At 39.2% G+C, this 17374-nt stretch overlaps 1 protein-coding gene across 1 annotated transcript; it reads right to left on the reverse strand.

Annotated features, from left to right (window-relative positions):
- Positions 1 to 3131: 3131 nt before the first annotated feature.
- LOC104622738 (beta-2-glycoprotein 1-like) lies at positions 3132 to 9841 on the reverse strand. The gene is made up of 8 exons (XM_010289612.1): positions 9778 to 9841; positions 8458 to 8634; positions 7759 to 7855; positions 6280 to 6356; positions 5510 to 5698; positions 4752 to 4931; positions 4056 to 4253; positions 3132 to 3202 (listed from the first exon to the last, which is right to left on the reverse strand). Exons 1-8 carry the CDS (start codon positions 9839 to 9841, stop codon positions 3132 to 3134), a joined length of 1053 nt encoding a protein of 350 aa, XP_010287914.1.
- Positions 9842 to 17374: the final 7533 nt, after the last annotated feature.

Below are 17374 nucleotides of genomic sequence, written 5' to 3' on the forward strand. Positions count from 1 at the left end.
GATTACAAAGATTATTTATTATCTTTAAATTCCAAATTTAAAATAATTTTCATTTAATATATTTTTGAAGATATGAATACTTTTCATTTGTTTTAAAATAGTGGTAGATTCTTGCAACACAGTAGGACTACTGGGTGGCTGACTTGCTCAAGTAGCTAAACTTGCCAGACTTTTCACCTCTAAATCACCACTTCAGATACCCAGACTTGGCATGGAAATTTGTAATTATCATTAAATCAATTTGTTCAAGTCAGTCCAAATCACAGGAGACAGACAACAGTTTTGTTAGCTGGTAGAATGCAGAAGGCTGAATGGACTTAACAACGTGACTCTTTCCAGGTAGGTTTTTCAAGGGCAGCACATCAGCGTATTGGCCGGGTGATGTGGTAAGAGGTTTGCATTTCTGTCCAGATTTGCAAATCTGCTTTTTGACAGCTGGAAAGCGCTGGAATTTCTAAGCCAACTTTTTTGTATGTTGTTGTTCATTCATACGTATCTGTACATTGCTGTCAGATTTGAATATATCTCTGTTGTGCTCATCACAAAATACTTTGAAAAACTGCATTTGCTGGTATAGGGTGAAAAAGACCATGAGGCAGAGCAGAACCAAGGAAGTTGCAACCAGTACTCCAGGACAAATTTCCTGAGAGAACAGATCCAGTTTCTGTGTCTTCTTACCAAGGCAGAGCAGGGTGTCCAGAAAGGTTGAAGCCTACCTGCATTGATTTGACAATTGCATAAGTTCTGTCCAAAAAAGAAAGAAAAACTAAAGATTCAAGGAATACTGAGGTCTTGTCTCCAGCCAAAGCTGCAGCCTGGAGATGATGAGTACTGATGTGCACTGGCCCCCTGGAGGAAATCACTGTAGATACACTATTGTAGAACACATAGATATCCCAATCAGAATACAGAACAAATTCCCAATTTGAAATGTAAAAATATCTTCATTTAAGTAAAACAAATTCAGTACTTTTTTTTCCCATCTCATTTTACTGTGTTCTTTTATGTCTATAACTGTCTCAGCAGGTTGCCGCAAGTTACATGAGCACAGCTTAAGGCATTCTTTCAAACATTTTCTTTTTTTTTAAAAAGGCAGGTTTCACTCACTCATACCAGACTTTGGAACACCTCTAGTTGCAATACATTATTTTTCAGACCTTCTAAGCAAACCTTTCATGTCTGAAAAGTTGTGATTCACAAATACCTCACTACTTCAAAGACTTACCAGGTCACAGATTTTTTTCTCCCTCTTCCTGCTTTAGGAGACTAGATAATAAATTCAGCATATGAACATTGGCTCTTAAGGGTGATTCTTTAAAATATTTGAATACTGCATATCCAGCTAGGAAGCAGGGCCAGCTGACGTGATCAGTTGTTATCCTGCTGCACGGATAAGTCGAACTGGGAAAACTTGCTTAGAAAAAACTGAGTGTTCCTGGGGCAGCTGTTTCTGTGCAAAATACAAATCATTTCAGGCAAAAGTAGCATTTCTGTGGCAGGGAATGCTAACTTTACTTACGCCAACTTCACAGTGTTTTGCTGTGAAGGAGAAGTTAATATTAAACTCTGTTTGGTGTCTCAGCTGCCGTCCTGAACATCTCGATCCCAGGGATGTATCCACACAACATTTAGACTAGATTTCCAAACAGATAGGTTCCTGCCAGCTGACCTATGTATGTGTTAAACATAGTTATGAATATCTTGGCCTGTAAGCCAAATGTCATTCAAGGATCCTGCTTAAACATGTTAGGAACCAAAACACAGTGCACATTGTACCAAAAAAATATCCTCTTCAGTTGCTAGCATGAATTTGCCTCTCTGTCTCTACATTAGAGAATTAAATTGCTGATGAGTACCAAGTACTAAATACTTAATAATAGCAGCCTCAATCTCTCCTTAAAAACAGGAAGTATAAGAACAAATTATATCAGTCATACTATTAAAATATTCATGTGCAGCCTTCAAAAAAAAAAGATAATGAGAGTATGTTCAGAGTTTTTTAATGGTAGCTGTAGCATCTTACAATTAGTTTGATCTTAATGTTAAATGGTCTTTTGAAAAAGTTCAACAGTAGCTTGCTTACCGTGTAGCTTACTTCTGCTTTTAATCACAGAAAAGGCTTTTATTTTTCAGATGGAGCCACATATGACTCATGACAATTTATGATAAGTGTACAAGAAATATTTCTCTATCACTTCTTAGTATGTTGAAACTATAACTATTTTGTCTGAATGGAAATACAGACATAAGCACAAAACTTGCCAGACTGGACCATACCAGTGAACCACCTCTATAATAAATCAAATTAAAAATACAATTTACTTTGAAGCCACTTAATGACTAGAAATCATTACTGTTGCTCAATGGTGTACTCTTTCTCTTTTTAAAAAAAGGAATCAGTCACATTGCGTAATATTGAAACAGTGGTAAAAATTAACTTGTTTAAAACAACAGTTTCAGGTGAAGTTAGAATCTCAAAATCATAAATAGTCTTATTAACTTTAGCAAATTTTTTAGAAGTGTGGAATAAACCTTTATCTGATGCTATTGACATTTAACCCATGGTTGGATACTTGGCTTCTACACTTACTTGTAAATCTCAGTCTTTCTACTTGTGCAAATTCTGGAAAATCCTAGGCTGATGACCCTATATCTATAATTAAAGGTCCACTCCCTATCACAGGGGAGTGGTAATGGAATGAGAACCCAGCTAATTACTAATGATGAAGGTCTTTCTGTATAGATCAATTAGGAGTGACAGGATTTGATTGATGATTAGATAATTTTAAATAAAACACACTACTGGCTGAAAATTGCTTTATTGTAAAGGGACTGCTATCGAGAAAGTAATTTACAATTGCATAGATGTTGGAAGTATGGAAAGAGAAGTAGTACTGCAGAGATTCTGAAGAAGGCAGAGAAAACAGAATGAAATTTAAGGGCTAAAATAATGTGTCATAGCTCATGAAAGAGGCTGCTAGGGATGGTGGTAGGGAAAACAGCTGAGACTGCGTTCTTAGAGAGTCTGGAGTTCGCTTGGAAATTTACACTCACGGGACCTAAGTTTTCCTCTCACATATAATGCTTTTTCTCGGTAAGGCAGCGATTTAGTACCATATTACTTTTCTGATTCACGCTTGATCTTCACATGGTTTCATGTCTGATGGGTCCTTCTTCACAAGAGTTGAAAAAAAGCCACGTTCTGTTGAAAACAAGAAGTTAACATCTTGAGGTTAAATTCTTCAAACATTGATAGCTGAAAACACGTCTGATGGACCCTGCTGGGTGAGCAATCAATCTCTGTATCATCATAAAACTTCTAGAAGAAATACACTATTTTAATTCTCTTTTAATGAAAGCTAAGCTACCTCCATCAGAAGCCAAGCCAAACCTGAGGGAAGATGTTTTCGTCATGCATAGACTGTGTTTTTACCTTCACTTACAAGTAAAAATAAAACTTGCAAGGAATAACGATAAAACAAATGCAAAGCATTTCCTCTTGATAACAAACTTTGGTATTTAGTCTGTTTGTTTATTCTAAAAACCCGTGTGCCTGTGAGCCTGTTCCTCCAGCATCCATTCCTCACTACAACTATCAGCTGCTTTTTAACACTCATGGTCCAAAGTCAGAACCAGTGTGTTACCAGTTAGCATAACGTGGGAATAATTCACCAGAATGGGAGTGAATACGTCAGGTTCTGAAGGCTGCAGCAGTCTTCAGGCTCTTTTCCCCTGTAGACAACATTGATCCATGGATTCTTGAAATCCCAGAATATTTTGCATATGATCCTTTGCTTGGGCTAGACCATCTCTAAATAACACCTTCTAAGAACAGAACAGGGATTAAAGCAGGGCTCTGTCGTATCCAAGAAAGTCTGCTGTGCGTTCCCTCCTTATCAGGCCATTTCTTCCTAAATACCCAATAACTTTAGTACAAGGCGGATGAATTAGCCAGTCAAATAGGGCTCGAGGATGAATTATGACATTGCCTCCCACACTAAAAGTACTTGTTGTTCCACTAAGAGAAGCTGTTCTGTGATTAGCCTAGCTCATACCTTTGAAACAGGCGGGGAGCGTAAGGTTGCCATCCACACATTGAACAGCTACAGTATAGGCACAGGATTTTTCTTTATTCTTGCAGAAGAAGGATATAGTTTCACCATGTTGAATGCCTTCCTTAAGGTCATTCTGAACTCTTTTCTTCTCACCGTTGTATAATACTACAGCTTTCTTAACTGGTATTTTACACGGTCCTGTAGAATAATCCAGTTACAAGCAATACATAAGGATAATTAGAACTCTACTTTGAAAAGTGAGTAGGTTAGATTCCATCAGAAATCTGTACAGGTGACATTTGGAAATGAAAAATAATGTGTCCCCCACATACACAGTCCTTCTGCTGGTATTACAATGCTGAAGAAATTCAGACCCCTAAGTATAGGGTCTAAAGTTTCCAGTGAAAATCCAGCCTCAGTAAAATGTCTAATTATATTAATAAGAAGAGGAGAGGAAATACTCGGACAAATAAAGTTACGTGGCTGATTACTGAAGTCAAATCAGATACATGATGTTGTACAACGTTCTGTGTTGGGAGTGGTCTTAGATTATCAGGGCCTTGAAGTTACGATTTTGGTTTTCTTTTGAGGACAGCTCTTGCACAAAGTTGTAATAGCTCATTAACAATCAGAGCAGTGGTCTTTTAGGAAAATTCAATTTGATGCGTGGTTTCTATACAGATAGCGTATGTATACCTTTACAGGCTGGCTTTGTGGACCAGTTTCCAGTGTTTTCGCATCGGGAGTGCTTCGGTCCCTCCAGCACGTAGCTGGACTGGCAGCCAAAGCTGACGCTTTCATTATAGTGATATGTTCTACGAACGGCAAACTCTATGAATCCATTTTCTATTCCTGTTGGAGTGGGGCATGTGACAACTGTGGTACAAAAACAAAAGCAAAGCTTTTATCAATGTTGCGGTTCCAAAAGACACAAAATGCATAAAACTTTCATGGTGGTTCATTTCAGCCTCTTGCATGGGAAAGCATAGCCAGAGGAAAGATGGTATATACAAAAAAGTTACTTCTTTTAAATACACATCTATTGCAATCTGTAGTTGTATCCAAAAACTACTGAAATGTGGCATAGTTTCACTGAAACCAGTGAAGTACTTAGGGCTAAGGGTAAGGTTCTCTATTTCTTAGATTAATCGTAGCACTTAGTAGAATAAAATGTTCTCTGCGCTCTGGAGGCCAGGCTCTGATTCCCCACCGTGAACTAGACTTAGCAGGCCTTGTTTATATAACCTTTACACCTGCAGCAAATATTTTGTCAATCCCATGTTGCTTGCAATCTTGTTAGCGATCACCTTGCATTCCCGAGTCTGACTTTCAGAATAATTCTACTGTATGTTTGCAATACCAAATGTAAAAAAAAATTATTAAAGTTGTTTATATAGTTTTATATATACAAATCTAGGGAATATTTTAGGTGTTGATAAAAGTGAGTTACTTACCTTTACACTCTGGAATGCTGCTCCAGTTCCCGTTGGCCATGCAGGTAGCTGTCTCATTCCCAATAAGCGCGAGAGGAGGTACACATTCAAAAGTAATTGTGTCCAGGAAATTAGAAATATTTCCCGGTTTTAAGCGACGGTAAGAAAGGACTCCAAATTCAGGAAGCGAGGGAGGTGCACACGTCACCGCTAGGAAAACATTCATAGAAATTAAAGCTTAAAGATCAGATTATTACTAGAATCACAGGAGCAACATGCTTATAACCAAATTAACACACACCGCCCTTTACTGAAGCATAGCTAAGAAAACAAAAAGTTCAGGTTAAAAGTCTCAGGAGCCTTAGAGTATGTAATTCATGATTTTTGCTATATTTTTCAGACAATATTATGCAGTATATTGCTTTTTCATTGTGTGTGTTTATGCAGGACAGATTACAGCAAAAGCACATATAACAGTTGCAAAGGCGTGACAATATCCTCTTTTTATACACAGGGAGAATGAATTTGAGTGGATAAGCATCTTACCTTCAGCTGTAAATAGCATCCCTGATCCTGGCCTTTTGTACAGACCTTTAAACTATTTCTCTAAAACTAGAATCCACACATCTAAAACCAAACATATAGGGTTCTTCTTGATTATTCCTAACCATTTTTTGCACAGCACTATAGGAGGCCTTTGAATAAGAGTATATGTAATTCTGAGCAATGTAAAGGAATCTTTCTGTGATAAGAATAAGGGTAGGGTAATTCTTCACTGTTTAAACACGTACGTTGACACTGTGGAAAAGTTCCACTCCACTTTCCATCTGCCATGCATTGGCTTGTTCTTGTCCCAACAAGGCTGTAACTGAAAACAGAAGGACCTGTTTATCAGAAAGCTTAATGAACATGGAGAAGAATCAAGTTGCTCTGTGCAAGAAAGATTACCGTTTCTCATAAACAGACTTACGAGCCCAGTTTTAAAAATCCTTCTCTAGTTCTAGCGCTTATGGACCTCAAAGGAAGTTTAGATTCAAATAGGAAAAACTGTTAGTATTCAAGTATTGCAAGTATCCAAGCTTGATACAACAAGATGTTTTTCCATTTCAATTGTATATTCTATCAGGCATTAATTTCTCCTAGTGAGTAATACTGTGGATATATGTAAGTAGTGAGCCTTGATCTGTGATTGCTAATGTAAATGTTATGGTTTCTTGGGAGGAGTTCCTAGCTAATTATGGCAATTAGGATCAAACTATTGCAAAGAACTCAGCACTCTTTAGAACTGAAGTAACTGAGGTGCATTATTTTATTTTAATGCCAGATAGCCCAATTTAAATTCTATATGACCTCTAAATGCTTCTCTCCCATCCTCTGTACTTATATTACTAGCACCTATTCTGAGTTTTAAAGAAATGTTCATTGTGTATCTATCATTTCAATATCACACCACTGAAAAGCAGTAAAGTATAATTAGCAAAATTAAATCAAGTCCCATTGCTACATTCGATGTCATAGTTGAGTTTGTTTATTCCTTATCTTGCCCTTGTCATAGTTGAGTTTATTTATTCCTTATCTTGCCCCTGTTTTGCAGAAGAAGGAGGTAGCTGAGACTGTTCACGCTCTTCAGTGAATGCTAGCCTGTGTCTCACCTATGACCTTCCCAGGTGAGCACTGTTTATTAATTAATTACCCAAATACAATGAACTGTATGCTACTATCAATTATTTCCCTGCATTTACTGTAACTATTTTTCTTTAAATGCATCCTCATTTCTAGAACTGGCAAGTAGTGTTGAGTAAACGTGCATTTGCTCTAGGGACCAAATTAGGATTAACCTCATGTTTTCATTTACTGAGCTTGGAAAGGCATAGGAACAAAATTTTCAGTCTCCGGAGCCTAACAGCATAACAACTTAGATGAAGATTATCTTCTCTCTGCTGTAGGATTTCATCTCATGATGTAATAAGAGGATTTAAAAAGCAGGGGAAAGCAGTCCAGAATAAATCTTTGCATAAAATCTCTGCTGTTTTGATGGTTTCCGTATCTGTAAGTCATTGCTTTGGAGTAGCAAAGCCCCAGGATGTTATGGCCAAGACTGAACAGAAGAGGATTACCAGATATGCAATTTTTTTTTTAGTTTCTGAAGCAGAGGTGGGCTTTTATGCACAGTTTTCTAAGTTCCCTGGCTTGCAATACTGCAGCAGGTGGTACCAGAATGTAATATTGTGGTTTAGGTTATTTAACAGCATGAGGAAGGGAACGCTTACCCTGGTTCACATGAAAAACTTATAGAACTCTGATAGTGGAGGTCTATAAAATCAATTTTTCCATGCTGCAAGGGTCCAGGACTGGAACATCTCTTTGCTGTTAATTAAAGATAAAAAAAGGATAATATATCATGTGGCACGAAGCTAGGATAATGGAAACGAGTTGATCTTAAAGGGGTCCTGGTGTCTTCCGCGTTTCTCCACTCCTGTGTCCTACATTTCATAAGCCTAGCTATTCTACATTTCTATCAAAATATAGTAGTTTCAGAGTTTTTGTGATTAAATAATTTTTAACACTTGGTTGTCTGAGGAAAATTACTTCTATGCAATGAAATGATAAAAAAGAGCAAAGAGGGATACAATAATGCAGGCGTTATCGAGCAGTACGCGTCGTTAGAGTATCAGCACTGCTGGGCTGAGTCAGATTAAGGTTCTGCTCATCTGGGTCCAACCTCCATCACCATCCGGGAGCAGAGAGACACGTATGGGAAGATCCTTCTCCTGTTACTTGTCCCTTTTCTCCCCCACGCCCAGCTGCCTTCCAACAAGTAAGGAAAGAAAATTGGAAAACAGAAGTATATCAGTTTAAATATACCAGATTAATCACGTGGACTACAAAATATCCTTTTCGGGCCAGTGCGTGGCGTGTCAGCGAGATGATGTAAAATCTAGGAGCAGGATTTACCTTGTTTTACTTACGTAGGCATAGCAGGGTATTGAGAGGCCACTTGCCAGTCGGGAGGCAGGTGTACTTCCTTTGGCCGTTATTGGGGATGAACCCGGGCCTACAGGTATACTCAACTTCCTCACCCACTTCATACACGCTTTTATTTACGTCAATGGTGGCAAAGAGCACTTCTGGTGGCCTGGGACAGACTGGAGGAAAGGAGACGTTTTACAAGAAATTGGTCCGAAAGCTGGAGTTGTTCTTATTTCTTAACTGGAAGCACAGGTTTCTGTATTGTCGTCGACTATAGTGTGTTCCTGCACTGAGCTACATGGTCCTTCTGTAATCTATAGGCACATAACTTACTGAGGCAGTGATGGCTGCTGTAAGTATTCGCCAGAAAAAAATGCGTTCTTCCGCTTCTCCTCGGCAGCTCTGTCAGTGGCCCCAGTTAGATTTTGTGACACTTATTTTTAATAAAATTTTCTGTTGCCTCAAAATGGATTTATGAAGGTATTCTGTAAAGTGAGTCAATTATGGTATATTATCTTGGACAAAACAGGGTGAGAGGGACTTAGAAGCAAAGTAATGCATTTCATTTTTAATCTTAACTAGTTTGGTGGGGTCAGCCTGAAATAGATTTATTTTTTTTTTTTTTAAGAATTAAATTTCTTTTTCTCTGGTTTCCCCAATTTTTCTGTTTAGAGGGGCAAACACTCTGTTACATTAGACAATTCTGATTCCAAACCAGCTTTAACATGTTGACAGCGTGAACAACTCGTCACCCAGAGAGTGAGAACAGGAGGGGAGCAGCGAGGGAGGGATGGAGGGTGCAGACTGTGCTTCTGCAAAGGACATGGAGAGAGGCTCCCGCTGAGATTGTGGGGAGAGAACAGCAGAACACAGAGCTTGTGCTGTGGAAGCGCATAGCAAACAGGGGGAGAGAGTAACTGAAACCGTGCCCGGAGCCCTTGGCATGGGGGAAAGAGGAGAAAGAGCAAGGCAGGAGCCGTGCCAGGCAGCCCCTGCGGCGGAGGGGAAAGCGCGGTGAGCAGGGAGCTGGGCAGAGGGACGGAGCGATGCCCCGGCGTGCAGGCAACCCGGTTCCCACAACTTCTGTCAATATTTCTTCAGTTTTCCTCCATTTTATACTTCTGTATACAGCAGTTCACCTCACCGTAGGAAGGCAGAGGAAGGAACGGAAGGGAAAAAGAGAGGAAATAGATGAGAAAATTCCCCTTCAAAACACTTGACCAGAATTATCCGAAGGCTTTAAAGTCCTGTTGTTTTCTCCAGCTTCCCTCATTCACGCGTCAGGATAGTATTGGCAGTTAGAAAGTCAAGATGCTTACCTTTTGCCGCAAGAGCACAGTGGCTCAGAGCAACTACGCACGCAAACAGTGCCAGGGAGGACATTGCTGCCAGTCCACAAGCCCAAATGACCCTCCGTCCAGTGTTTCTTCTCTTGAAAATAACGGCATCCACAAAAGGATAGTTACATATTAACTCTCTGTATTTATTCCCATCCTAGTAAACAGAAGATAAAAGGTTCTTTGTGTTGCTTGTAATAAAGGATGAAACAACCATCACATGTTGCATTCGTACATAATGCAGGAATTCAAATAGCGATCTCTGCTGAAAGCATCTCCTCTCTGGTTGTTTCTGCAGAGCATCTCCTGTTGGGACTGATGTTTTTGAGAAAACAATATTATGTTCTCAGCATCTTTAGAGGATGAGGATGTTTGGAATACGATATTGGATCAAATAATAGAACTGTCACTAAGAAGCTTTTGTTCATCACTTGAGTGTGTACATTTCTATGTACCAAAGAGTCCTGAGAGTTATAACAAAATCTTTTTACAGCAAAATGATTGGTGTTGCAGTGACATTGGTTTTGACATAAGCCTCCAGTGATGATACCAACTTCATGCCAGTTTACACTAGGTGATGATCTGGCCTAAAATCCAGGCTTCGGGGGCCTGTTTGATCAGATTCATGTCGTCAATAAGCATCTTCCAATTAACAGATAACTAAAAGCAGCAGAGAGAGAGCTCACAATGCCAGCGCTGCAGGAAAAGTGAAATAATGATTCTGGACTGTGCTTATTTGTGACAAGGGGGTCAAACTGAAATAATATTTTTAGATGGTATAAAAACTTGTTTTGGTGCTGTGATTTGGGGTCATCAAGTCAAAACTCCACAGATATCAGCTGAGGTTCTGATCACTGCATTTCTCCTAATTTAGCAGAGTTTAACTGCAGGAGCGTCTGAAGTGCAACCAAAATAACATTTGTGTAATCATTGTTCCACAGTTTGGTGTTTCTAATCTAAGTATCCTCCTTCCCTGCTGACTCACAGCCCGTGAGGGGGAGTGAGGGACATTTGAAGCTCTAACGAGAAGCTAGGTTATGTCAAACTCTTACTGCTGTGATCATAAATAGTTTGTTTATTTTTGTTTTGTAAAGTTTTTCTGGTTTGCATTTAAAACACAAATTTTAGCCACAACATTAAACAATTAGGAACATGCTACTCTTCTCCGAAAGAAAATGCTGTAAATGTACTGCTCAAAATATTTACAAAATACACAGTGCCAAAGGGCAAAGTACCACTGCTAAATCAACAGAAAAAAATTGACTTCATTTTCTGTATCTATATCTGATTATTTTTCCATTTGTCACAGCTTGCTTCTTCCTCTTCTCGTTCTCTACAAAATTTCACAAGTATCTTTTCCCTTCCCAACATGCTGCAATGCTGTAATGAACTTTCTTGTCTCTGGTTTAAATCCTTCCTTAGATCTGCCTGCTATTTTGATTACAGTTTTTCTGTGTTTAAAATAGCACAGGAATAGAGGGGCACAATTTTATCTGTTTCACTGTTGACCGTATGAGCATTTCTCACTGTGCTCAGCAGATGGCAGAATGTACTCTGCCATATACCATACAGCAATCAACATGAAATGAGGCGTTTTCTATACTACCTGAAGAGGAAGAAAAAAATTGGCTTAAATTATGTGCACGTTAATTTTTCCATAGATTTTGTGCATGATAACTTTACTGCTTTTAAAATTGAAAGTAAAACTGAATAATTACATGTAAAACTGAAAGAGGAATGAATAAGTGTTTCAAACAACTGCCAATACCGTGATTCTTTTTGAAAACGCATTTCTCTGCAATCAGAAGCATTAGAATGTATGTTACAAGTAACTGTGTCTTTTCCAGTAACGGGAGAAGATGCGATTATTATTGTATGGATTCACCTTGGCAGAGCATGAGCAAACCAACCTAGTTCTTTCTGTCTTTGGTGATAGTATGCAATTATATATATCACCTGATATTCCATCAAATCCAACCCACCCCTTTAGCACATGTGCTATTTATTATTATATATTATTATAGCTCCTATAGACCCAGTCATGAAGCAGAACTTTGTTTCATTAGTGACCGTGTAAATACAGAGCAGACTGCTGGTCTCTACCACAAATAGTGTTACATTCAAAGGAAAGAAATGGTAGCTGCAAGTGGAGAAAGTAGCGCAAGAACACCCTGGTGTTGGCCAGCACAATACACAGGGTATCAGTATCACAGCAGTCTAATTGTTACCTGGTTTTGTGCTAGCATAACATAAAAGGAGAGTATGCAGGAGGGATATGAACAAACTGGCTTTGCAGAAGCCTAGATAAAAATATGAAGGGCAGCATAGCAGAGATCAGGGATGCGTGTTTGAAAAGGTAGCAATTAAATGATGGAGACTGGCATCACTGGCTGAACAGAGTGGTTTCAGTAAGAGAGAGGAGGAGGATAAGCTAGCAAAGGCCTTAAAAGTGAAGGTAAATATGTCATATGTAAGAGAAGGAGGAAAAAAATAGTAGAGGGGTGCTAAAAGGAAAACGATGATGAAAAACGCCTATGCAGCAACATTCTTTACTGACACCAGGGGTCAGCCGGAGCTGTCATGACAATAGGAAAAGACATTTTAATAATCGGGACACAAGATAATAAGAAGGTAGACCAAGACTTTCAGACAGGAATTAGTCTCTCCTAGAGATACAATGCAGAAAGTTTGCAAGAACTGGAGAGACTGAAGGTCAGTGTGAGGTAACAGTTCCCCCAGCTAATGAGCCAGACCTTATGTCCTTCCTCTATTCTGTCTGTCTGCTTCTCTAGTTGATACTGTAATTTTCCCAATATTGTAGGATATGTTACACTTCTGATCCTGCCACAGACTTCCTGGCAGTCTGTCCTTCTGGGCAATAAGTGTTGGGTCTGCGTTACCCACGATTCCCAAGATTTTTGTGACTGTTCTTCAACCAGAAAATGCATGACACAGCCAGTTCAAAATGCAGATGTTTCTCAAATCAACAGGAATGTATTGATTAGGGAGACTGAGGTAGAATATTAAAGAGAAGCTGGAATGCAGTCCTCCCTTAGGTGCCAGCACCTGCCTGCTGAGGCACTCCTCTCTGGCATGAAAGCTGGGACTGTATTTGGACCAACAATCTCATCCTTTTCCTGCAAGGGTGAGATATTCAGATTCCAGCTTCCTTCACGCTGGACCTTCTGTTTCACATGCCAGTGGCTGGGTTTTCACCTGCACACCCATTCCCTCTCTGGAGTATGAAGAGGTGGTGGTCAGATGGCCAACGGATGTATCCTGCTCTGCAGGAGCAGATATCAAGTCATGGGTCCAGTCATGGCCTTTCATGTTGCCAAGATAGTTCTATTAATATTTGCTCAAAATTCATTTATGGACTGCACAAACATTTTTATCACCTCTACTCAATACATCCAATATTGAAGTGAGTGCTCCATTGCACTGAAGAGATAAGAAATAAAAAGTAAGAAGGCAAACTGAGTCATTTTTAGCCTTAAAGAAAAATAATTGCATTCAGTTCTGGAAAAGTTGCAGCTCTTCCTACTTCCTAAATATTAGTGGTGATTCACACCTAATGTAGAACTGCATAGACAATTCAGATGTCTGAATTCATTATTAGCAAAATATTTAGCCAGCCAGAAGCCAGGGTCCATTTGCAGTGAATTATTTTCCAGTGAAAGTTTGTGTTTAATATGCTTGGAGGTACTGAAAGTAAGCACACAGTAACTGTTACTGACCTGGAAGAATGTCTCAGTGACATAAAAAGTAAAGTGTCTGTACAGTTCTTAAAAAGATTATTTTTACTTAGTATTATATTTTAGGGGTAAACTGCAGCCCTAGTTACCTGATAACCCAGTGTTCCACAATATTTTTTTCTAAAGTTGATGAAATAATTATCATTTTAGTCCCAGACCTTAAATCGCTTTAAGCACCCCCCAGTTTACTGGATGTGTAGTATTAAAAGACCCGATCCTGTATGAATCTGAGATGCCAGAGGGCTGGCACTAGCAAATTTTCCAGGAGATAGCAGGCATATATTCCCTCGCAGAGGCATGAAGGTGTTCTAGTTTTCACACACATTAAACTCACAGTGTACAAAACCAGAGCACGTTGTAAAGCTACTTCCTCCTCTCTGCCTTCTCATTTCCTGCACAGAAAATGTGGAGAATCTCTCACAGTTCTGCTGCGACCCAAATATTGTGAAACAGTCTGTTCCTCCGATAAATTCATCATAACTCTGTCTAAAAAATCCTGCCTTATATTTCTCTACCAGGAATGTTAAATGATGAAGCCTTGGGGGCAAATTATTCTCTATGAGAGTTTGAATCTGCAGGGAACAGACCTGCAAGGGACAATTTCTCAGATGTCAACATAGAAGCACAGTACGGAGCCACAGACCTTCTCACCCTTTCTTGCCTTGTCCCACCTTTTTGCCTTTTCCCTCAGGGCAGGTATAGAGATGCAGAGCTGCACCCAAAGCGGCAGCCAGCCAGCCAGCCGTCCTAACGGAGAGACCAGGACAGAGAGGGTGCTCTCCAGCATCAGGCCAAGCTGTTCCTCTTCTCCCATCACGCTGGAAAGAAAGTTTTTCAAGTTTCCCTTCATCATTATTGTTCCACTTTATATTAAGCCAGATGCCACAGATTTCCCCGAGAGCAGCATCTGGCCTTGTTTGTTTTTTTTATTTTCATAATAATGTATTGCCCCAGGTTGTCATCTTGTTTACAAGCTGGAGAGAGTTCAGGCTTGGTCAGGATCTTACGCGGGCTCTCCAAGGGAAGCGCAGTGCTGCCGGAAGGCACTTCACACTCTCGGTACATCAAAAATGTCGTTAGCGTTTTACCACTTTGTGATCCAGTGGAGCAATCCTTGCTAGTTTTCATCCTAGCATGACTCCATCCCTCCCGATAAAGGACTTCTCTGGGTAGACGAGAACACTCTTAAATTGCCAGTGCCTCCCGTGGCACATTGCCATAAGGCTCTCAGAAAGCCCAGCTAACATCAGATTTATTTACTGCCATTCTTTGGTTTTCCCAGATGACGGATAAGAGAATCAGTAATCAAGAAGCTGTTTGGTATATTCATCCACATTAAAAACTTCATTGAAAAGTGCGTGTGTCTACAAGCAGCCTAGAATTGATGCCCTGTGGCAGCGTCCGAGGCATCCATTGGTATCACATAACAAATCGACAGCGTCAGTCTAGATACGTCCCATGATCTCTATTAACCCATGGATATAATCTCTTAAATTTTCCCTGGGCAGCCGTCCAGAGTGTTCCAGATGAATACATCTGCCTTGGTGATTCAGCTCCTGCACAGGGCAACCAGAAGTGGGTACTGACGTCCTGTACGGTCTAAACCAAAACCTTCACAAGCCAGCTCTTGTCATTGGCTTCATTTGGGGATTTTTTAAATGGGATTTTATCAATGTTTTTATATGTGATTTTGAATAAAGTGATAAACAATTAACAAAATTACAAGATTAGGAATTTCTCCCAAATTTGTCTTAATCAACACAAATAGCTGACTATAATTTTTCCTCATATATTTTTAATCTGATATTCTTAGCGAACATACTCCAAAAGGGGGAATTCCTAACTTCACTGTTGATTGACAAGTCTGGAAAAGCTAAAAATGTAGTCTCGGAACTGAAAATTTCACGAGATGCTGGATCCAGAGGGAAGGCCATTGGCTTTTACAAGCTGATTTTTAAGATCGTTCTTGAATATTTAAACATAAGTGGATGAGTTTAGGGTAACGCGCTAGGAAAGATTAGTTTGTCTCGAGTGAGACGTTTTGCTAGAAAAATCATGCTACTCCTGAAGCTTCCTCGTACACCTCTGTCGATGCAGCCTGTGTCTGATGCTCATGACATCGCATTATTCTGTGTCTGGATCCTGTTAACAGACTTCTATTGTACCCCGAATTATGGTACTTTCATAGTGTGGACCATTAGAGAGTAGGAAGATATCAATAAACTAATTTCACTTTGTGACAGCCTCTAATCTCCAGCAATAAATCCAGGATGATGCCCTTCTAAGAGGAAGCAGATTTTGAAGGGACCAGTATCAATAACTGGAATCAGATTTTCAGAAGGGCTCAAATTCCATTTAGACAACTAAATGAAGGCCATGCTTTTAAAAGTGCTCACTTTATTAACAGAAATTTTTGGTGTATTGGGTTCTTTGGAAAATGTAGCTACCTCCTTCGGTTTCCAGAAGGCCGCTCAGCTGCTTTGACATGTCAACATGTGTATATCTCTAAAAATTTTGATTCGAGCGTTGTAACTGCATCATCATCTACCCAGGTTTTTCTTGGAGTTTTGCATTTATTTTGTAACGTTATGTAAAAATAACAAAAATAAATATCAGAGGTCGATTTTCCTTTATTCATTCCACATGGAGATTTCTCATTGCACAGGGAGACACAAAGATGCTGCCAGTATTTTGGCAACAGAATGAAATAATGTTGCAATCATTCCAACATTGCTGGAACTGATATCAGTGACATTCTCATAAATTCAAGTTTTGAAAAGAGAAGTTGTCCAGATGTTTTGAAAAGAATAGATCATGAGCATTCTACAAAGTGCAAAATATTTACGATACCAGCTGAAAATTCACAGAAAGCACATGTATGCTCGCTACACATTTTCTTTCATTTTTTGTTGTATTTCTAGAAAAAGAAATCTCATTTTTCTCCCTCATGTCACCTAATCATTAATGAGAGGGTCATTGTTTGTCCATGGACATCAGAGTATAGTCAAGTTGAATAATATTAGTCCACTGTACAATTTGGCTTCGCCACTGCTCCAAACCTCTGTGAAGCAAGTTGCCCAGCTCTTATCTCACAGGCATGACATAATACATCTGGAACAAAATCCATTGGCACTTGCATACGGGATGCCCTGGGTTTTTTTCCTTAGCAGCATTGTGGGTGAGATGTCTGATTTTTTAAAATCATGTTTTCTGGAACAAAGCTATTTTAAAATGTAATTCAGTTTGAAAGAGAATCTGTAGTATTTTATTTATGTACAAATAGCAATTTTTGGCTATTAAGGTCACCATAACTTGTGAAGTGGAACGGTAGCATGAGACTTACTTAGCGCGAGCTAAGGAGATGTTCCCTTGTTATGATATGTATTAGTCTGCTAATCTTTTCAGTCTTTAATCCACAATACTGGATTAAACAACCAAAAATAGTCTCTACTGTCATTAAAGGACAGTTTCTGGGTTTTTCTGGAAAATGAAAATTCCAGTAGGGAATTGAATGAATGTTAAATGCTAACAAACAGCATCCTTCCTCGTGTACATCTCTGTGGCAGAGAGGTTTTCCACACTTCATTTTTCAGTTAACTGTAACTTTGAGCTTTTGAAATTAGTGTCAGCTTGTTTCATGCGTCAGTGTTTTCTCTTTTTGGTTCTTCTGAATTAAACAAACATTTTAAAGCAGTGTTTGTCCAGCCAAACTCTTGTCATTTCAATTAATAGTGTTTCCATAAGTGTAAACACTTGTGTAGAGCACAGACGGACGTGGTATAATTGGAAATCATACCACTGAAAATGGTATTCTGCTTTCCCTA

This window comes from Phaethon lepturus, unplaced genomic scaffold (genome assembly GCF_000687285.1).
Source record: "Phaethon lepturus isolate BGI_N335 unplaced genomic scaffold, ASM68728v1 scaffold27896, whole genome shotgun sequence".
Lineage (NCBI taxonomy): Eukaryota > Metazoa > Chordata > Aves > Phaethontiformes > Phaethontidae > Phaethon > Phaethon lepturus.

What these genes read in the sequence shown, in the direction of transcription:
- LOC104622738 (XM_010289612.1), bottom strand. Translation starts at nt 9,841, where the DNA reads ATGTCCTCCCTGGCACTGTTTGCGTGCGTAGTTGCTCTGAGCCACTGT. An exon ending in AACTTTTCCACAGTGTCAAC is followed by an intron (nt 5,699 to 6,279) that starts GTACGTGTTTAA and finishes ATGTTTTCCTAG; the next exon opens with CGGTGACGTGTGCACCTCCC. An exon ending in CAGCATTCCAGAGTGTAAAG is followed by an intron (nt 4,932 to 5,509) that starts GTAAGTAACTCA and finishes TTTGTACCACAG; the next exon opens with TTGTCACATGCCCCACTCCA.